Source organism: Diaporthe amygdali (assembly GCF_026229845.1).
Source record: "Diaporthe amygdali strain CAA958 chromosome Unknown NODE_29_length_634662_cov_65_424859, whole genome shotgun sequence".
NCBI lineage: Eukaryota > Fungi > Ascomycota > Sordariomycetes > Diaporthales > Diaporthaceae > Diaporthe > Diaporthe amygdali.
Genome location: NW_026517049.1, coordinates 572,846 through 592,909, shown reverse-complemented (window position 1 = coordinate 592,909; position 20,064 = coordinate 572,846). Strand labels below are relative to the sequence as shown.

Sequence of the window (20,064 nt, the reverse complement as noted above, 5' to 3'; positions counted from 1 at the left end):
GGCCAGTCAATGAGAAAAACGGGTGAAATGGAGACGCGCCATGCGTTTATGTGCTTGGTGTGAGTGGAGCTTCGCTGCTCTCACAATTCTAAGTGTTGGTGGTCAGTCAACACGGTTCAAAGGACCGTGAAGTTCCGACCCGAACCCTGGCTTTGTCTCCAAACAGACATGACCTCACCCCTTGGGTTTTGGGATCGCTTGCTGGTCTCAGGAGCGACCACAAGTCGACCTCTTCCTGGATCATTCATAGACTGGTCATCTATCTCCTACGTATCGACTGCGACTTTCACAATTATTGGCAGCTCATTTCCCGCATCGTGGCCCTGCGTTCCTGATAGTCTGTCTACCTTGTGGATCGGAGCTAGTCATTGCTTGTCACTGCTCGCATACTTGATCAGTACCTTGACAGGCCAGCTCCTCTCATCACGATCTTTCACATGAACTGAACATCTGCCACGATGGAGTCCTCCCAGCAAGCCGGCCAACAGACGGCCAAATTACCTCAACTGGAGATCCTCAACCCATCCGTCCCGCACAGCTTCTCAGTACCCTCCAAATGCATCAACGAGGGGCCAGATGTCCCACATTTCCTCACCTCCAAGGCATACCGCGATATCGGTATTTTTGTCATGCAGCTGAACCGAGCGCTATGTCCCCGGAAGTCCTCCAGTGGTCCTTCAAAGACGTTTCCCCTCGCCGGTGGGAATCGGCAGGATACTCCAGCCGTCCGTAACTTGAGGGACCTTCTAGACAGGACAGCCAAATTAATCGACGAGGCACCTCCTGACCCTGGCCCACGAAGGTTTGGAAACATCAGTTTCCGGAAATGGTACAAACTGTTGGAAGACAACGTGGACGGGTTTCTGAAGGAGTTTATGAGTGCCGACATTCTCAACTTTGGGGCCTCGGAAGACACAACAGCTCAACATCCTGGTGCGAGGAGTGAAGACGGCCAAAGTGCACGAGCCGTCGATGAACTGAAGGCGTATTTTCTCGGAGGATTTGGCAGTGCTCAAAGGCTCGACTATGGTACGGGGCACGAGCTGAGCTTTCTAGCTTTCGTGGGCTGCTTGTGGAAACTGGGAGCTTTCAAAGATGGTGTTCAAGGTGGTGAAATCGAGCGCAGTATTGTTCTTGGTGTTTTTGAACCGTAGGTTATACCATTTTCACATCAAGACACGAAACTAATAACGTATAGGTATCTCAAAGTGGTCCGTCGTCTTATCCTCACATACACCCTCGAGCCAGCAGGCTCACATGGTGTCTGGGGTCTCGACGACCACTCCTTCATGCCGTACGTCTTCGGCTCTGCACAATTCACCCGTCCAATCACCGAGGACGAGCCCATGCCCCTCGAAGGCTCCGTTGAGCGGGCCCCAAAGCCGGGCGACATCCTCAAGCCCGAAGCTGTGGAGCGGCTACGAGAGACCAATATGTACTTCTCCGCCGTCGGGTTTATCAACGACGTCAAGAAGGGCCCCTTTTGGGAACACAGCCCGATCCTCTACGACGTGTCGGGCATCAAAGACGGCTGGGGCAAGATCAACAAGGGTATGATCAAGATGTTCAACGCCGAGGTCCTGTCCAAATTCCCTGTCGTGCAGCACTTCCCCTTCGGCTCGCTGTTTTCCTGGGACAGCGACCCCGAGGCGTCGAAGCCTCAGCAGTCTGTCCACCTGGCCAACCAACCTACAAACACCGCTGTGCCTTTTCAGTCTGCCGGCACAGCTGCGCCTTGGGCCCAAGCGACACGCATGCCTGGACCATCTGGGCCCGGGATTCCTTATACCAGAGCACCAGGAGTGGCTCCAGGTGTCAGGGGAGCGGTTGAGCCGCCACAGACCGCGAGGCCTCCGGATGTGGGACCAACAATGTTACCACCTGGGCCCCCGCGGCCGAACGGTCCTCCTGGCACAGCTGGGCATCAAATCAGTGTTACGAAGGCCCCATGGGCAAAGTAGATAGAGGTGGTTCGAGTTAAAATCTCACATGTCATCGCTACAACATCAGCACCTCTGGTTAAAGTGCAGCGTTGCGTGCAAAGCCAGTAGCATCTACAATTTTCGTGCGGCTGTCAGTGGCGACCCGTTCACCTGTGGCCTTGCTGCTTGTTGTGCGAGTTTCAGGCCACTGCAAAACCTACATGTTAGGCTCTACAAGAACACGTATACTACGGTGTCTGTCAATTATATGTCCAGTAAGGGATAGCCCTCCCCTAGATACCTCTCTACGGGGCCGCCACCAGGGGAGCCTGGTGAGCAACCTGACTTCTTTATATTGACGAGACGTGGACTGAGCTCAGCACACAGGACGATCCGTATCTTGTAGAATGATTGTAGATCAGCTGTGCCCTTGGCAACATCTTGGGACCTGGCAGCTGTCCCTCGCCCCAAGTGCGTCTCATCATACGAACCGAACGGCAGTCTGAATGCAATCTGGTATATTGAGGGTATCTATTCAACTCTGAGGGTGCAACACAACAACGGCACTGGTATTAGAAGAAAAGGAAAACAGAAAACTCATGAAACCAGACGAGTCCACCCACGTGTGGATAGAAAAGAATCCCCATCGATGGTCCTCAGACACCCATTACGCACCCCAGGTTCGCTCCCTCGATATGCAATAAGGCAGAAAGAAACAAACAACCGGTCTCGTACTTTATTTTGAGGGCAGTAGGGCCATGTGAACGCCGAGGCACTCTTTCGACGCCGGTCAAGTCATCACACGCTCAAAAGCAAGTTACTTCGCAGGCTCGGTAGCAGCAGGCTTGGCCTCCTCGGCAGGCTTAGTCTCCTCGGCGGGCTTGGCCTCCTCAGCGGGCTTTGCGGCCTCAGCTGGCTTCGCGGCCTCGGTGGCAGCAGCGGGAGCAGGAGTAGCCTCGGTGGTTGTAGCGGCTGGAGCTGCTGCTGGGGCAGCGGCATCGGCAGCCGGGGCAGCCTCGGTGGCAGCTGGCTTGGCCTCCTCGGCCGGCTTCGCTGCTTCAGCGGCGGGGGCAGCGGGAGCGGCCTCGGTGGTTGTTGTAGCGGGAGCGGCAGCCGCGGGTGCAGCGGGAGTATCCTCCTTCTTGGGCTCCTCGGCGGGCTTGGAGGCGTCGGCAGTGGCTGCGGGAGCGGCTAGAACAGACAGACATCAGTAACTGCTGGAGCATCAGGGTTGTTCGACTCGTCCGACTTACCAGCTGGTGCGGTCTCGGTCTTGGCTGGCTCCGCAGCAGCAGCAGCAGTAGCAGGAGTCGTTTCAGTTGGCTTGGTCGCCTCAGCGGGCTTGGACTCGGCCTTCTTCTCGTCCTTCTTCTTGAAGACGGCTCTGAACTTGGCCTTCAAGTTATTGAGTGCGTTGGGTGCTGTGAACGGGCACAAAGGTCAGCAGTGGAGCAGAGCAGCAGAGCCGTTGTAGGTTCTCGAGCAGAAGGAGGGCATGATAAGCTCGACACCCACGACCTCGGGCGTGGGCATTGGGTGCTCGTCGCGTCACACGGTGTAACTAGATAGCTCCTCTCCGCCTCTGTTGACGGCATGCTTGCCGGTGGATGGGGAGGTTGACGATAAGGTTGCATGGCACTTACGGACTCCAGGCATCTTGGCGAACTGTCTCAGACTCGAGCTCCTCAAAAATGTAAGGTATTCAGGATGTATGCGTTAAGGCGGGTGGTTCGCGAAGCTCGAGAGGCTGTCGTGCTGGTTCTTGTTGGGTGGTCGATGAAAGGTGTTTGGAAGTCGGGGAATGATGGGTCGCTAGAGTGCCAAACCGAGACACGTCTTCATAGCACGAACCAACAGATCGGATAATTTGCGAGATTTGATTATGGGATGCTCCGGGTAATCAAAGAATCCTTGGAGATTGGTTTCAGTCGCACACCCCGGGGAGACGGATTGACCAAGATTGAACGAGGGCCACTCTGCCACTTCAGCACCGCGAGACTCGGCTAAACCTCCGCGCGAGGAGGAGGGGGGCGCTACTGAGCTTCTAATTAGCTAGCGGGGCCGCGCTGGCCTGTGCTGTTGGCCTTAGCGCCAAGTGCCCTGAATCCTGCTAAAGATAGCACCAACGGTCCACCAGAGCTCCAACCTTAATTGGCTTCGAGCGTCTCGGTGTTCGAGACGTCATATCCTTATTGCTGCAAAACATCGGACGAAAGCATGTCAGTCGATGCGAGTCTGACAGGCCGTGTTCGTGATGGAGGAGGATACACAACGGCAGTGTCTGACAGTTTATGTCTCAAATTTGCCAAGATCCTTCTCAACATTGAGGTGGTGTGCGGCTTATCGCGCATGTGGGTACTAGAGTAGATTGAAATCTTGCAGACCTGGGGAAATTGGGGAGGATCACTCTGGTTCATGGGTTCAAATGAAGAGGTACATAGATGTGTTCGTGATTCTAGAAGTATGGTGATCCTTCTCTCACATGTCGCATCTCCCAAGATACTGGGTCTCGTCGATCATAGGGCTAAAGTAGAAGTAACATTATTTCGCGTCAGAAGCACAAGCCACGCGAGATCACTCAGTAAGAGAAATGGGACCATTCGATGATTAATGTATGAAAATATCTTAATGTACTACACAAGGGAAATTTTGCTATGTCATACTTACCTGGACAACTTACCCTGACACGCAAATGTGCTTCCGGCCTCGAGGTAGGTTCCTCACCAGCACCAGCAGCTACGCTTGTAGCCTTGGGGCAAGCATTGGTCACTACTTGGAGTCCTTCATCTTAACATCGCCGTCGCTGTCAACCTCCTCGGCTTCGGCCATCTTGACATCGCCGTCTGAGTCAACGTCATCTTGTTCGCTCACGGTAGCATCTGGCATCGGATGATCGATATCTTCCTGCCTCGTAGCTGCGAGCTCGGCCACAACATGAGCCTTAGATACACTTGTAGCTTTGGGCATGTCATGGTCCAGATCCTGATGATCGCTCACAGTCGCGAGCTCGGCCACAGACGACTGCACATCGTTCTGAGGATTGTGCACAGGGCCAGTGCCGATCGGACCATCAGGTTGGACACGCTCTCCACTTGAATCGCGGAGGTGCTTGCAACAACAACAACAACATCCACAACGATTGCTGTTGGTGCTGTTGGAAGATGCCATGGTTTGTGTTGGAATATGCAGCTCAACTCGAAAATACTGTAAGCTTAAATGTACCAGGAAATGCACCTGGCAAATCAATGTACTGCGGATGTTCAAGTAGACTTAATTCGAAAGTTCGAATTGATGTGGTACGCTAGGTATGATATCTCAAGGTCTTGATGAGGCTGCCTTTTATATTCGAAGCCTTCTTGTTTCAACTCTTCCACCTCCCGCGTCATTGTGAAGGAAACATTGTTTCTCTAATATGAAGACTGAAGAGAAAGAACAATAAGAGCTGCCAAGTTTGAGTTAGCTATGTGCCGGGGACTATTGTCTAAGCTATAGTGTTGAAAGGAGTTTGGATCCATTATCCTTACCGTTGTAAAACAATCTACTCGCCCGCCTCCGGGCAGGACGAGTTTGCTTTCTTCGCAACTTCGCTTGGAGAAGTTGAACCTCCCAATCGTCCGTTAATTTTTGCGTTATCGGAAACCTCGGCAACAGATAAGAATGATGATTTCACATTGGATAATGGGCTGATATTTGACGTTGTTCTGGAGTCGAACACCAGAGATTGGTTTCAGTCTGGCTGCGGGTTTGCCGGGAGAGTCTGAGCTGTCTGTATCCAATGGCAAGGCCGCTGAGACTGATGACTGTACCAACAACACCAAAGATTATCGCAATGTTGTCGGTCTGATCCGAGTTGGACTGCGTGGTTGGCAGTGCTGATGTGAGGGGAGCTGTGGTGTTCTCAGCAGACCATGTGAGGGACGGCGGCATCTTAGTTACTGTGGGGAAGCGAGCTCAAGGCTTGTATCAATTGATACCTAAGTACATGGAGTATAAGATCTAACCCCTTTACAAGGCTGTGTTGTACATGCGGAAGTGTCATAGATATTCCATGGATATCAAGAGTAGGACCATCTTTCGGGAACCATCAGCTGCATCGGGTCATTCCCAAGGCAGATTTATAGCAATGTTGACTGCGAATTCTGCGAGACTGACAATTTGCGTAGCTTGACATGTTTGACGCTTCCTGCACCTAAATCATGCTCAAAGCAGGTCAATTGCGAATACTGCGAAGGCAAGCGGCTTGTATTTGACTTTGAAATCTTAACAACTCCCCAGGATTCACATCTCGTAGACCAGCCAAACCTTGCAGGGCATCCATACCTCGCAGATTTCGCAGGTGACCCCTCCCTCGTATCTGGGAACTGCATTGGATGAGCTGAGTCTTTCGCCTAAGTGGTTGTTGAGGCCTGTTGTGCATGCAGCGCTAGATTGCATGTGGCGTCAAGTAGGCGCTTTTGCCTACATCGCTGTGCCCCAAACGGGCCTTGCTCTCCTCTTTGCAACACACCCTCAAGTGATTACAGCCAGACCATAATTCGCGGACTTCGCAGGTTTCCCAGATCTTGTAGATTTCGCAATCTTCGCACCTTTCGCTCAAATCGCCCTGCATCGACCCCTGTCCCCCCTCAAAATGTTACAGCCTCACCAAGACAACCCCGAAGCAAGACATAAGTCGATCACCCTGTCAGTGCCTACTTTGTGTTTGTTTCCCTTATCTATCACATTTTCAGCCCAGATTTGGTGCAGTTTTCCTACACTTTATTGGAAAATCATAGCCTATTCAAGCTTGATATATCATCTTAGATTACTAAAGACCTATAATGGAGGATAAAGAGTACGGCCATTTGAAATTTCCGGATTGGCCTCCGAGGAAGAAAGCCAAAACAATGAACCTACAAAAGTGCGATCATTGCAGGAACAGGAAAGTCAAGGTACGAGATCGTCAATGCCCTCTTAAGAGCCAGCTGGATACTGAAAGATACACTTGTAGTGTGAGCCTCAGAATCGAGAGTGGCCCGATAAATGTAATCATTGCGAACGCAGAGGAGAGAAATGCACTCCACCTAGTTTTGCCAGGAGACCCCGAACAAGACAAATATTAAAATCCACCAACCCTACTTCCTCCTCTCGCCGGAGTGTCAGTGAAGCTTCTTCAGCGTTTCGCGAAAAGGAGGAACAGGACATCGACGGAATCGATGTAACACTGGCAGGGAAAATTGATGGTCAAAAGCTAACGTTGCAACATATGTGAGTGCTCTCACCAAACCAGTAGTCATTTACGTTCTTACCAAAAATGTTCAAAACAATAGCAAGGAAATCGTCACATTTCTGCGCTGCCATCTCTCCGAGTATCGTGTGGAAATAAGCCAGGCGCAGTGGCTAGAGAAACTTTTTCGTTTTCACGAAGAATTTGGTAAAACTTTGAACCCAACTAAGGAATTCTTCAAAAAAGCTGCCAGCAGACTCCATGCCATGTCCCGGATTCGAAGGGTTACATTGGATCATCTCAAATCGCTCCTCGAATCACGCCAGCATCCCTCGGCGGAGCGTATCTTGATTTGCCAACTGCTTGTTGACCTCGAAACGTCCTTCAGCACTTTCACCTCTGATTCTGAAAATGTACATCGCCAACATGATTCTTCCTTTGCAACACATCAACGAGATCTTGCGGCTCTGCTCTGCGAGACTGGAGATGAAAACGGCGCCCTGACCCTACTACGTCGGATCCCACGTGCTCAGATTGAGAAGGAGGATCTCGAAAGGATAATGCAACTTGGCACTGCGCTTTGCTCCCGAATGACGGGGATACTCAAGATACTGGGAATTGGCGATGATTCATCAACCCTGGATGTCTCTCTTGACGTGCTGGTCCTTCCATATAGTCTCTTAGCTGCACACTCCAGGAAATGGATCGATAATGAAGGATTCATCAAGAAATCATTCATCTGGCCCTGGATACGGCGAAGTATTCGGGCGCAACTGAGAGATCACCCTGGAGCACCAGTGGATTGGTCGCCCTCGAGGCTGGATACCCAATTCCGAGACGTTTTTGGTCACTCTCTCCTACATGCCGCCATTTACTCCCAGGATAACGACCACATCGAGGCTATCATCAAGGATTTGAATCTTGGTCCAGAGGATGTGAGAGCGTATTTGAGCACAAGATGGCCCTTCTATGCCCCAGGGTTCACACCACTTGCATGTTGCGCCAGCTTCTCACTCAACTGGGGGCTCTTTAACGCCCTACTTCCATTTTCAAACAAGAGCTTATGTTGCGGATCAATTAATGTCGCAAGCAGGCATGAATTCTGTGCCCTCGCCATCGCCCTACGTAAACGGGACAATGAAATTGTGGGGGCTTTGTTCCAAAGAGCGTTTCAGGAGAGAGTTGACATCTCAAATTGTTGCCATTGGGCAATGGGTTCTGTTCCGAACATCTCGCTCGAAGCCTCAGAACATTTGTTGTTCATGATTCGACAGTCCATGGCTGACGCGGAGGAACCGCTATGGGGGCCGGAGGAATAGTGGCACAGATCATCAATTCTACCAAAGCTCGGCCCTGCTTAGCTAGCGAAGATAGTCTTGAAAGGCAATGAATATTATGATTTGAATTCGTCCCACTTCTTACATGTGGTATTCCAAGATGCGTGCACTGCCGACGAAGAGATAAGAACGAAGATGGTCGTTTACACGACGCTCCAGGTAGCTCGGAAGAAACCTTTCCAAGGCTGGGAGACTTGATGAGAACTACCAATAAATCTATAGGTGTGTAACTGATTAAATTAGGGTGCAGAGTCATTGCAATAATTCGTCATGTGTTGAACGGCTCCCAAAGAACGCTGTAAAGGTCGACTGCCTTTCGTTATAGGAATGGGCGAGCACGTCACAGATGACATTTCGGGTGGCATTTACTTCGGCACATATTTTCCAGTTCAAATTCCTATTCCAGATATAAGCTGTGAAAGAAGTACGAATCTGTATCTAACGGGCAGCGAGCATAGCCCAGCTACAACCTCAGCATCCTTGACCAAGGGATATAGCTGCTCCAGCATCATGTGTTCAACGCCTACGCCGAGGGAACAAGCTCTCATAATCAGACTTATGGGTCCACTGCACAGCCCCGTACTCAAGAAATTCCTTCAGCCCGGGCAAGTCCCTCGAGAACTTCTGCCTGATCTTGGCACCCCGGACGGAAACCTTCCTCGCGGCGCTCGCAAACGTGAGCGCCAGCTCCATCCACGCCAGACACGTGCTGGCGCTGTTGGCAAACGGCGGGTTGCGGTACTCCACCGTGCCGTTGACCTCCTGCCTCTGTGCGTCCCATTGGAGGTTCGTGAAGTTCCAGGCGTAGTACCTGGTCTGGCCGTTTTCGCGATCATAGTTCATTACATTCTTGAGGTCCGAAATGCCGCTCATGTTGTTGATGGTCTCAAAGCAGCGGCCGATGTCTTGTGAGGTCAGGTAGGGGTTCTCTGAGTAGTTCTGCTTGCAGTAGAAGTTCCTGCTGGCACGGTGTGAAGGCAGCAGGGCCTGTAGGCATGGCTCAAAGTAGACGATAGCCTTAGACAAGGCTCGCAGGTCCTTCATGTTCCAGCAGACGGAGGGCTTCAAGTGGACGTGCAGTCCGCAGCTTTCCTAAATTTGAGAAGGGTCTTAGTAGTGGAATTTGCATCGAAAAGCAAGTTTGAGAGAGTGGGTATTGCCATTTGAGCAACACTTGACCTGACAGAAGAGAATTGGATGGAATTGCAAGCGAGTACTGGTTAGGTGGTCACTTACGTTGGCTTCGAAAGAATATCTGTCTCCGACAGACTTGTACATTGACTTGACCGAATCGCGCCACAACTCTGTCGTATCATAGACCATAATAGGAGACACTATCTCCATCGAGACCTGCCGCGCACTGTCCTTCCGAATACTACCATCACGCTCAATTGTCCACAAAGCGATGGAGTATCCAGAACCGTAGCGCGGGTCGCCCTTGACGCGCATTCGACCGGCTTTCCTGTGGCTCTCCATATAGTTGTCAAAATAGGTGCAGACGCGGGAAGCAAACTGTGCTATAGCAGCTCGATCATTGGCATCACCGAACCGCGAGATGTCGTCGCCAGATGACTTTGCCCTCAAGTTGGTTTCGACTTCGCAGCCCAGCGTCATAGTCTGTTGTACTATACTCTGTGAGCTGCTTGCTGCGGCGGGCGCTGGCCGGCGCCTGTCATCGCGATTGACGACTTGAATGTACTGAGTGTATTGAGGCATGTTTCTAGGCAGAATATCCCGATTCCAGTCGGAGAAGTTCTGACAAATCACCAAAAGAGAAGAAAAATTCGATACTTTTAAAGATCAATACTGTTTCTTAACCCGGGCCGGCGGGATAATGCAGAGAAAATTGAGACGATGCACATTCACAGACATAACCATATCACTTGGGCATCATTGCCCATTTATACATTTTTACTCTTTGCAATATGTGAGCTCAGCAGTCAACTGGCCCTCTTTGGAAACCATCTTGGTCTAGGACGATGTTGAGGCTACTCGCGATGCAGGTCCACATTATAGTGGATCCGTGGGATGCGCCATCAACTGAACAGGATGCTCAAACGGACGTGAAGAGGACGAAACAATCGTGACCACTGATAGGAATGGGACAGAAACTCCTTTAGCCAAGTATTCGGCAAACATCCCCTACGGTGGTCAGTGTAACGCTGCATCGTTCTGACAGGCCCGGATCACAGGGCCGGGTTCGATCCTTTGCCCCGTGCCTCAGACCTGCATTGAGGGCCAGCCGACCATGCCACCTAGTGGAGCGCTCCTATATGTCTTCGGCAGCATCAAGCCGATGGGAGAAACAGGGGAGGATAAGAAAAGAAAAAGAATCCCTGTCACAGCTAATGCTTTCAATCTGTGCCATAGTGGGTGTTTGGTGGGGCTAGGGGACGTGTGAATTGCCGACCTATTGAGAACCTAGATACCCTTTGCTGCGTAGAGTTAGACCTGGGATTGTTCTGCTGTGACATATTTTGGGCTGGCAGGGTGTTGAGATATACCTAGTGCATATTTCCAGCGAGGTACAATATTGTTCCGTGGGTAGAGCAAATTTTCCAACGGAGATCTCTCAGTAGAGATGTGAGTTGAGCGGCTTTGACGCGGTCACGCGGCAAGTTAGGAATTGTGCGAATATGAATCAAAAAAAGGTGTTCTGTCTGTTTTGCAAGACACTTCTATTTTGTCCCTATTTATTACTATCGACGCCGATGTCCAGTTGTGTTTCACTTACAACAATAAATAGGCTTGGGGATGCATGTCTCATTGCTATAGAGAGCAACCGTCTCAATGTATGGCATGATAGCCCCGTGATGATTTTGAGAGACACAACCTGAGATTTTATTAAGGGGCTTGCATGTGGCGTGTCATCTCTTGGGGCACCGACTTCAATATTCCATGATTTCACAGCGCAACAACACCGTTCTGGCGATGTGGTTCGCATGCAGTGCGACTAACCGCTATACGTATTGAAAGGGCGGGTCCCTGGACCTTGAACGCACAGGAGCAGGACTGTAGATACGACCATGCTTCATTGACCAGTCACAATGCTGCTGAAGACTGTACTGAAGTCATCGAGTGATATCTTTTACATCCTGGAAAATTATCCGAAAAAAGAAGTTGGCCGCCCATGAAGACCTGTTCAGTGTTATGGAGGCGCCTATTTGTCTGCGTTGTACCCTATCGCCTGAAAGGTAGCCCGGCTTCGAAGGCGCGGCTTTGACATTGGCTGAGCTGCGCAATGACGACATTAAGCCTGCGACAGCCGGTGGCGCAAACGCGACCCCTGTAGGACCGAGATTGGAGTCGACGCCACGATCTGGAGACCCTGTTGTCTGATTGTCTGTACCGTCAATGCACGCCTTGGTAGCTGTTGTACGTCACGGCAGTTTGCTACTGCACTGCAGTGCGACTCCCTCTCCTCGCGTCAGCAGAAAAGGATGAATGTACAACGAGAGTGGAGCATGATTCAATCCACCACCAGTTTGTCGGGTAATTCACGGGCGACTCGCAGTGGCTTGTGGTCTGTTGACTTTCCACAGCCAAAGATTTGGGGGCGTTGGGAAGAGGTGGCTCAGGTGGGAATTTTGGCTCGAAGCCAACGCTGTCGATCATCCGGGCCCCATCCAGCTGTGGTCTCCTTGTCCGAGGCGGACAAAATACTCCGCCTTCAAGCACTGTCCAACTCGTCAGCTTGCCCACTTGTTCGTGCCCTGGCGACAGGTCCATCCTAAGAAACTGACAGCTATAACCCTAATCAGGATATTCAAAACGCAAGTATGGGGTGCACCTTGCAACACCCTCATGGGCATTAACGACACGCCCGGCGGGCAGCATTGTCTTTGTGTAACCAAGCAGGGACAGCAGGATCGATCGAATACAGACGGTCGCGGCTCGACTGGCTCCTCCTGGTCCATATTCTAGCCCACCACGACCGGCACTGCGTTCGGGGTGGGGCAGACCACACCTACTGCTACAGTAGCACTTTGCGACAGAAGCATACTGGCATATAGTCAAACGTTTCGCTGGTTGATTCTAGCGCGCCGGGGGGCCCTGACTTGGGCGAAAGCTGCCCGTCCACCGGTCTGCCAGTCCTCGGGATGTTTCAGGGTTGTCTCCTGAAGGCTCTGATCCCACCAGCATGGGCCCCATTCCGGTTCTGGTTCAGCGCATGACCTGGGCTTGGTCGATAATGGGCAGACAAACTTGATAGAAGCATAAGCTGCTCGTGGTGAGTGTGCCTGCTGGGCCAGGTTTTGATGGCGGCCGTGTGTTTGGCCGCATAAGGTGATCCCAGCGTGCCTAGATCTCTCGGTGTTCTGGTGAGTGAAACGGCTCTTGGATACACCAGCACCAGCACAACCTTTGTACTCTACATGCGTCGCACAGGAAGAAACATCAACGCACCTGCACCCGCAGCCTGCGCGTCTGGACGGTGAACAACCTTGGAAAATCTTGGAATTGCTGGCTGGTTGTAGCGGCTAGTTGCTAGCGCGGCTGTGGTGATAGGCCGACGACAGCTGGTCATGCCTCGAGTGCTAGGTGCTAGGCCTGCTGTCTGTCTGGGCTGTCTGCTTGCTTGGGGCGGCACGGGCTGTGACACTGTATCAGAGCCGAACCTTGGAAGGTCGCCGGCCGTTGCCCATAGAACTGGGTGCGTTCGTTCGTTCGTTCGTTCTCCCAGGCTGCCGGATCGTCAAAGAAAGAGAGGTTGATGGCTAGATGGGTGTGTGGGGCCCATCTTCGGGTTTTAGAGTTTGGGCTGTGAGCTGTTTGCTTGAGAGGGGCGAATGCGATTTTTCAACTTTCCCATCTGATTGATTGCCCGTAGACGCGCCTTCCCAGTGCACACCCCCCTCCAAACCCACCCCCTGGCTGCTCGGAAGGGGGAACGATCGTCATGACGACAGTACTGGGCTCTGCCGGCCAGCCTAGGTACCGTACCGCGACCGTCCCAGAACACACATGATAGACTAGCAGCTTTCACGGCGGGCCAGCAGACCAAGGAGGACCCAGCAGAGCGTTGTTGCAGAGGGAAAAAAGACGAAAACGAACCCCATACTCCAGAACACCAGCGCCTGCCCCACCCAAACCCGTCATCTAGGAATCCCCGTCCTGGCCTTGTATCCCTCCTTCCCAGCTTCCCCATCCACAGCAGGGCCACTCTTTTTGCCTCTCTGGTGCAGCCAAACCTTTTTCGCTTCTGATTTGCGTCCCATCCCACCTCGCCACCGCCCTGAACTACCGCTGCCCTCTCAGCCTCCCGTTCCTGTAGCCTGCAGTACCCTGAGGAAGATGTGCCATGCCTAGTTCGATGCTCGGTGCTCAATGCTCTTCTCATCTGGACGACGACTCACCACGGCACCTAGCGAGAAACCTCTCTTGAGACAACGCTCCCATAGACCAACAAGAGTTGCAGGCGCCCTGCCCTACGCGTCGATACCCTCAGGTCCCATAGCTATCTATGGTAGCTAGAGGCTCGATCTTGAAAGGAACCTGTCTTGTCTGCCAGTCTTCGACTACATTCCGCACTCCACCCACGCAGCCTGGGAGAACTCCACTACTTCTTCTCCATTCTATCCTGCCCCGGCTTGCTGCACACACAACCCAAAGCGGTGGTGCAACACCCACACCACTGCAAATCATTGGCTCAATGTGTGAGACGGAAAACCACAGTTTGTATAAGTAGGTTTCGTGTCACAAATTGCCGACCTCACATCCTCACAAACCTTAAATAGAAGACGCTGTGAACGTCCCAGCGACGACTCACGAAACTGCGAGACCTCAGCCGGCCACTCCACGCTCCACCACAGAACGCCTCGTCACGCCCATCGCACGGAGTTGCTCCATCTTGTACGAGGCTTCTAGGTCTCCGGAGAGAAAAGCACAAGCGAAGCGGTTATGGATTCTGGTCAAGACGACGCTACGCCGGGCGGTTCGCAAACCCCCACTGGAACGTCTCACAGCTCGCATCCCGTCGAGCAAGGACCCGACTCTGAGCTGCGAGATCGATCAGACTCCCGCCAGAGCGGCCCCACCCCTTCGCAGCTTCCGTCGAGCCCCCGAATCAACACTTCGATGCCCTCGATCGGCGGCAGCTCGAATCCCGTCGAAACTCCCAGCGCGCAATCGGCCTGGAGTGCCACGTCCGATCACCAACCTGGTCATGGAAGCCAGGCAGACCCACTCGACCGGGTCTTTCCCATCCGCTCCGTCATCAGCGTGGCTCCCTCAGGTAGGACCTCGGGTGAATATTTCCCACGAATGCCGCCAGAGGCCGGTGGCATGTCCCACGCACAGGGTAGCTCTCAGCCCGAGACTCCAAGCAGGCGCACCGGCAGCATTACAAGTGACTCCGTGCTGTCTTCAGCCGCGCCACTCCCGTATTCACGTGGAGACGATGCACACCGTAGGACACGATCGACTACTACGGGGCCCAGATCAAGTGTGCAGGGCGACTCTGAGCGGCTTGGATCAGGCCCCTTGGCCTTATTTGACGACGAGTCTGATGAGGAGGAATCTGAGCCAGCCGGGGACGTGCGCTCGAGCCAGTTTGGGGGAAGCTCGATTGGACGAGGATCTACCAGCGGGCTTCCTGACGCCGCTTTAGATGGACTCATGACCTCGCGTTTCAAGCATGTCATGACTGATGACGGCCATCTGGTTATCACGGGAAGGGATGGAACATTGCAGAGGTGTGAGGATGAGCCGATTCATGCTCCGGGTGCCGTCCAGGGCTTCGGGCTCCTGCTCGCCATACGTGAAGAAAGCGATGGGCGCTTCACCGTGAGATATGTCAGCGAAAATTCGAAGCGAATCATTGGCTATACGCCCCTCGACCTTTTTCGTCTCAACAACTTCACGGATATCCTCACCGAGGAGCAGGCGGACAATCTCCTGGACCACATCGATTTTATTCGAGATGAGGATGCTGATCCAGCTATCAATGGCCCCGAAGTGTTCAGCATGTCTATACGGCCACCGAAGAGAAGGTATACTCTCTCTGTACTTCGCTCTGTTTCTCGTGCTCTTAATTTTGGCTGCTGCTAAACAAGTTTCCCTCCAACCCCTCTCTCCCAGTCTCTGACCTCTTCTGCTCTGCTTCTGTCACCACCAGTCATGAATAGGTTCTTGGCTAATATCCGGTCGGTCCACTTTTTAGATCAGTCAAGCTCTGGTGTGCTATTCACGCTCACGCAGCACATCCGGATCTGATTATATGTGAATTCGAGCTAGATGATGACCACGACTTTCCATTGAGGCCGGAAGACGACCGCACTCCAGACCTCCCAGCAGACACGCTTCGAGCAAATCCAACCATGGATGAGCTTACCGAAAGCACGGAGGTTTCGAGTAAGCCATTGAGAGTCCTGAGAAGTGCCCGCAAAAGAAGGGGTGAAGCCGGTGCCATGCAGGTCTTCGACATCATGTCCCAGGTTCAGGAGCAGCTTGCCTCTGCGACAAACCTGGAACGCTTCCTGAAGATTCTCGTGGGAATAGTCAAGGAGCTGACCGGTTTCCACCGGGTCATGATATATCAATTCGATACGTCGTTCAATGGCAAAGTTGTCACGGAACTTGTCGATCCCATCCAGACCAAAGACCTCTACAAGGGCCTGAACTTCCCTGCATCAGATATCCCCAAGCAGGCTCGAGATCTCTACAAGATCAACAAGGTGCGACTTCTCTACGACCGGGACCAGGAGACTGCGAGACTTGTCTGTCGCACAAAAGAGGATCTCGATATCCCACTGGATATGACGCACTCATACCTTCGAGCCATGTCGCCAATCCATATCAAGTATCTCAAAAACATGGAGGTTCGCTCGTCCATGTCGATCTCAATCAACGCTTTCAATGAGCTCTGGGGACTTATTGCCTGCCATTCGTACGGAAATAAGGGCATGCGTGTATCGTTCCCTATCAGGAAGATGTGCCGCCTCGTCGGCGATACCGTGTCAAGGAACATCGAGCGCCTTTCATATGCGTCGAGACTCCAGGCTCGCAAGCTCATCAACACTGTTCCTACTGATAAGAACCCTTCAGGCTACATTATTGCGTCGTCCGATGACTTGCTGAAATTATTCGATGCGGACTTCGGCATGCTTTCGATCAAAGGAGAAACAAAGTTCATGGGTCGGCTCGATCACTCCCAAGAAGCTCTCGCCATGCTCGAGTATCTCAGGGTCCGCAAGTTCAGCTCAGTCTTGACCACACAGGACGTCAAGGTGGATTTCCCAGATCTGCACTATCCACCAGGGTTTCATTCCATTGCGGGGCTCTTGTACGTTCCGCTCAGCGTTGGTGGCAACGACTTCATTGTCTTCTTCAGGAAGGGCCAGGTGCGGGAGGTGAAGTGGGCTGGCAACCCGTATGAAAAGATCATCCAAGAGGGGACTCAGAATTACCTTGAGCCGAGGAAGAGTTTCCAGGTGTGGCATGAGACTATCCTTGGTAAATGCCGCGAGTGGTCTGAGGAGCAGATAGAGACTGCGGCGGTCCTATGCCTTGTTTATGGTAAATTCATCGAAGTCTGGAGGCAAAAGGAGGCTGCTCTTCAGAACAGCCGCCTGACAAAACTCCTGCTGGCCAACTCTGCGCACGAGGTGCGAACGCCCCTCAACGCCATCATTAATTATCTAGAAATAGCTCTCGAGGGAACTTTGGACCAGGAGACCAGAGACAACCTCGCCAGGTCGCATTCCGCTTCCAAGTCACTCATCTACGTCAGTAAGTATCATCCCGTTTCTCGGCCCCTATCGAATAACATCTTGAGACTGCTCGGTGACGGTTGTCTAACGGAGCATCAGTCAATGATCTTCTCGACCTCACTCAAACGGAAGAAGGTAATAGTCTGGTGAAGGATGAGGTCTTTGAATTCCTTGCGTGCATCAGAGAGGCGACAGATCCCTTCCGGAACGATGCAAAGAGGAAGGGAATCGAGTACGAAGTCGTGGAGCACCCGGGACTGCCGACATACGTTTATGGCGATCAAAGGAGACTCCGCCAGGCCGTATCCAACGTGACAGCCAATGCAGTACAACACACATCCGAGGGACACGTCAAAATCGAAGTGTATTCTGCTGAGGTTCAAGAATCCAAGGTGCGCGTTGAAATCATTGTGCAAGACACGGGCCGTGGAATGAGCAACTCCCAGCTGGATGCATTGTTCCGCGAGCTGGAACAGGTCTCGACTGAGGAGGAAAAGCTTTCAGAGGAGGATGAAGAGGCTGCCAAGGATAAATCAGAGACACTAGGTCTCGGACTCGCAGTAGTGGCACGAATTGTTCGGAACATGGATGGGCAGCTGCGTCTGAAATCTGAGGCCGGGAAAGGCTCTCGATTCGTCATCCAACTTCCGTTTGAGATGCCACCAAACGATTCGCCGGTGGCTCAGGACGACTCAGGACCTGGCTCAAAATCCGTGACGGGCTCGGCCGCTTCTGTGTCGACAACGCGTCCGCCTGCTCGGGAAGGCGAGGTCATGCTTGTTGACCGTGGGAGCAGCACGACTGCTCCAAAGCACACGATAACACCTAAACGGAGCTTCGAGGATAACATCAGCCTTGATAGTCACCGGACTGGAACTAGCCGGGGTAGTGCCCAGAGTTCCAAGAGTGACGCTGACAGGCTCATCGATGCTATTCAGACTCCTCTAGGTATCGGAGAGCCGGAGACGGAAGTCGTCAGCGCACAACGTCGAAATTCGAAGGGGGCTTACTATAGCGGTGGTTCTCGACATACGGCATCACGGTCAATGAGTCCCAGTCGACCTTTTGGAAGGCCGAGTGGGTTGCTGAGATCGGTATCGTCGCCGGGCAACAACAACACAGGGCAAGAAGTTGGTGACGCCGCGCCCGATCCCCCAGTTGGGATCGACTATGTCACCGACAGCAAAACCCCTATTCGGCCTGTCAAGATTCCCGACGAGTTTCAAGAGCAACCGGAAGCACCAGCGCAGCCTAGCGAGACCTCGGGCGTTTTGTTCGAGCTTGGTGACGAAAAACCATCACCTAAGCCCAAGGCCAATCCCAATGCGACAACAATCGATGGCAATGTTCACAAGGCTAGACAGCCAGAATCCGCCAAATTGAGGGTGCTCGTGGCGGAAGATGACCCCATCAACATGAAGATACTACGCAAGCGACTGGAGAAGGCGGGCCATGTCGTACACCATACGGTGAACGGCGAAGACTGCGCGGCAGCTTACAAGGAAAGAGCCGCCGAATTTGATGTAGTCCTCATGGACATGCAGGTAATGTCCTCCCTCCCACCCCCTTATGCCCTGCTCCCACATGCTCCTCTCAGGCAAGCTGACGCTCTATCTCACAGATGCCTCTTATGGACGGCCTGACATCCACCAAAACGATACGTGCGATTGAGCACTCAGGCGAGCATGATCGCCTCTCTGCCATTTCTTCGAACCACGGTAGAATCCCCATCTTTGCGGTTTCGGCCTCTCTGCTGGAGCGTGAGAGGGAGACCTACACGACGGCTGGATTCGACGGCTGGATTCTAAAGCCCATCGATTTCAAGAGGCTCGAAACCTTACTTTTCGGTATCATTGACGACAAGACTCGGAACGACGCCCTGTATGTGGCTGGCCAATGGGAGCGAGGCGGCTGGTTCAGGAGGAGGCTGGAGCTCCCCTCCGAGAACAAGGCCAAGGACGCCCCTCCTCTGAGGGCAGTAGAGCTGCATGGTAACGAGATCAGTGCCGCGAGGGACAGCATGCGTTGAACGCTCCCCACGCTCCCACGCGCCAGCACTGCAAGCAACTTCCCGCCGTTCCCTTTTCTAAACTGGGCTTCCAGCTCAACTAACAGCTCCTCTCATCTCTCCATTCGGCCGTCGTTCTGTCCAATACCCAACTTGTGTTTTTTCTCTCCGGCGTTTTGATTTGATTTCAGGGGGGTGGCGAAAGGAGAATAGGCCTGGAAAATACACGATACCCGGCATTTTGCTTTCATTAACATACACGATGGGGAGGGAAATTTTGCATACACATGCGGATATGGACCTTGTTGGCAACGGCGTTCTTCGGTGCATTTAATGGAGTACATTGATTTTTGGGTTGAACCAGGCGGCTACGAACTTCAGACAAGAGACATTAGGGAGAAATTCCCGGAGGGGGGGAGGCGATACGTCGCCAGATGGAGATGTACAACGGTGCTCATGTACCACAAAGCTGCATGTGCGAAGTCGTTGTCGAGAGACAATCGCTTTAGATGTCCAGGGTCGTGAGGAGATCCTCTTGTTGTTATTGGGTGAGCGACGAGATCACCCTGCAATATCCAAGGTGTAGCAAGGATGACTGATGAATCTCGCGAGTGCGGAATAGGGAGATGGAGATGTAGAAGGAATACGCTGTGGAGCTTCATGCTCCTGCTGCTAGGCAACGAGATGAATGCACGTTCGATTCGCGGCGCCCATAATAATTCAGAGGCCGAGGCCGGTCATGATCTATCTGGCTTCGGGCACAGTTGCAGCATTGTGACTCTTGAGCCAGCCCACACACCAAGACGGAAGGCGAGCCCATACCCGCCTGTGGGTTCGTTGTCAATGGAGCCTGAGGCGACTATGAGGAAGGATCATGCGC

At 52.7% G+C, this 20,064-nt stretch overlaps 6 protein-coding genes across 6 annotated transcripts; 3 read left to right on the top strand and 3 right to left on the bottom strand.

Annotated features, from left to right (window-relative positions):
• Positions 1-458: 458 nt before the first annotated feature.
• Positions 459-1,961, top strand: J7T55_004452 (serine/threonine-protein phosphatase 2A activator 1; the record flags this gene model as incomplete). The annotated part of the gene is made up of 2 exons (XM_053132106.1): positions 459-1,150; positions 1,199-1,961. The coding sequence occupies 2 exons, from the start codon at positions 459-461 to the stop codon at positions 1,959-1,961; spliced, it is 1,455 nt and encodes a 484-aa protein (XP_052990065.1).
• Positions 1,962-2,739: 778 nt separating this feature from the next.
• Positions 2,740-3,578, bottom strand: J7T55_004451 (uncharacterized protein; the record flags this gene model as incomplete). Its single annotated transcript, XM_053132105.1, has 3 exons — positions 2,740-3,113; positions 3,176-3,343; positions 3,566-3,578. 3 exons carry the CDS (start codon positions 3,576-3,578, stop codon positions 2,740-2,742), a joined length of 555 nt encoding a protein of 184 aa, XP_052990064.1.
• A 1,113-nt stretch (positions 3,579-4,691) lies between these two features.
• On the bottom strand, positions 4,692-5,090 carry J7T55_004450 (uncharacterized protein; the record flags this gene model as incomplete). The annotated part of the gene is made up of 1 exon (XM_053132104.1): positions 4,692-5,090. The coding sequence occupies one exon, from the start codon at positions 5,088-5,090 to the stop codon at positions 4,692-4,694; it is 399 nt and encodes a 132-aa protein (XP_052990063.1).
• A 2,304-nt stretch (positions 5,091-7,394) lies between these two features.
• Positions 7,395-8,447, top strand: J7T55_004449 (uncharacterized protein; the record flags this gene model as incomplete). Its single annotated transcript, XM_053132103.1, has 1 exon — positions 7,395-8,447. One exon carries the CDS (start codon positions 7,395-7,397, stop codon positions 8,445-8,447), a length of 1,053 nt encoding a protein of 350 aa, XP_052990062.1.
• A 534-nt stretch (positions 8,448-8,981) lies between these two features.
• On the bottom strand, positions 8,982-10,181 carry J7T55_004448 (uncharacterized protein; the record flags this gene model as incomplete). The annotated part of the gene is made up of 2 exons (XM_053132102.1): positions 8,982-9,557; positions 9,702-10,181. 2 exons carry the CDS (start codon positions 10,179-10,181, stop codon positions 8,982-8,984), a joined length of 1,056 nt encoding a protein of 351 aa, XP_052990061.1.
• A 4,185-nt stretch (positions 10,182-14,366) lies between these two features.
• On the top strand, positions 14,367-19,205 carry J7T55_004447 (uncharacterized protein; the record flags this gene model as incomplete). The annotated part of the gene is made up of 4 exons (XM_053132101.1): positions 14,367-15,457; positions 15,628-17,195; positions 17,276-18,720; positions 18,798-19,205. 4 exons carry the CDS (start codon positions 14,367-14,369, stop codon positions 19,203-19,205), a joined length of 4,512 nt encoding a protein of 1,503 aa, XP_052990060.1.
• Positions 19,206-20,064: the final 859 nt, after the last annotated feature.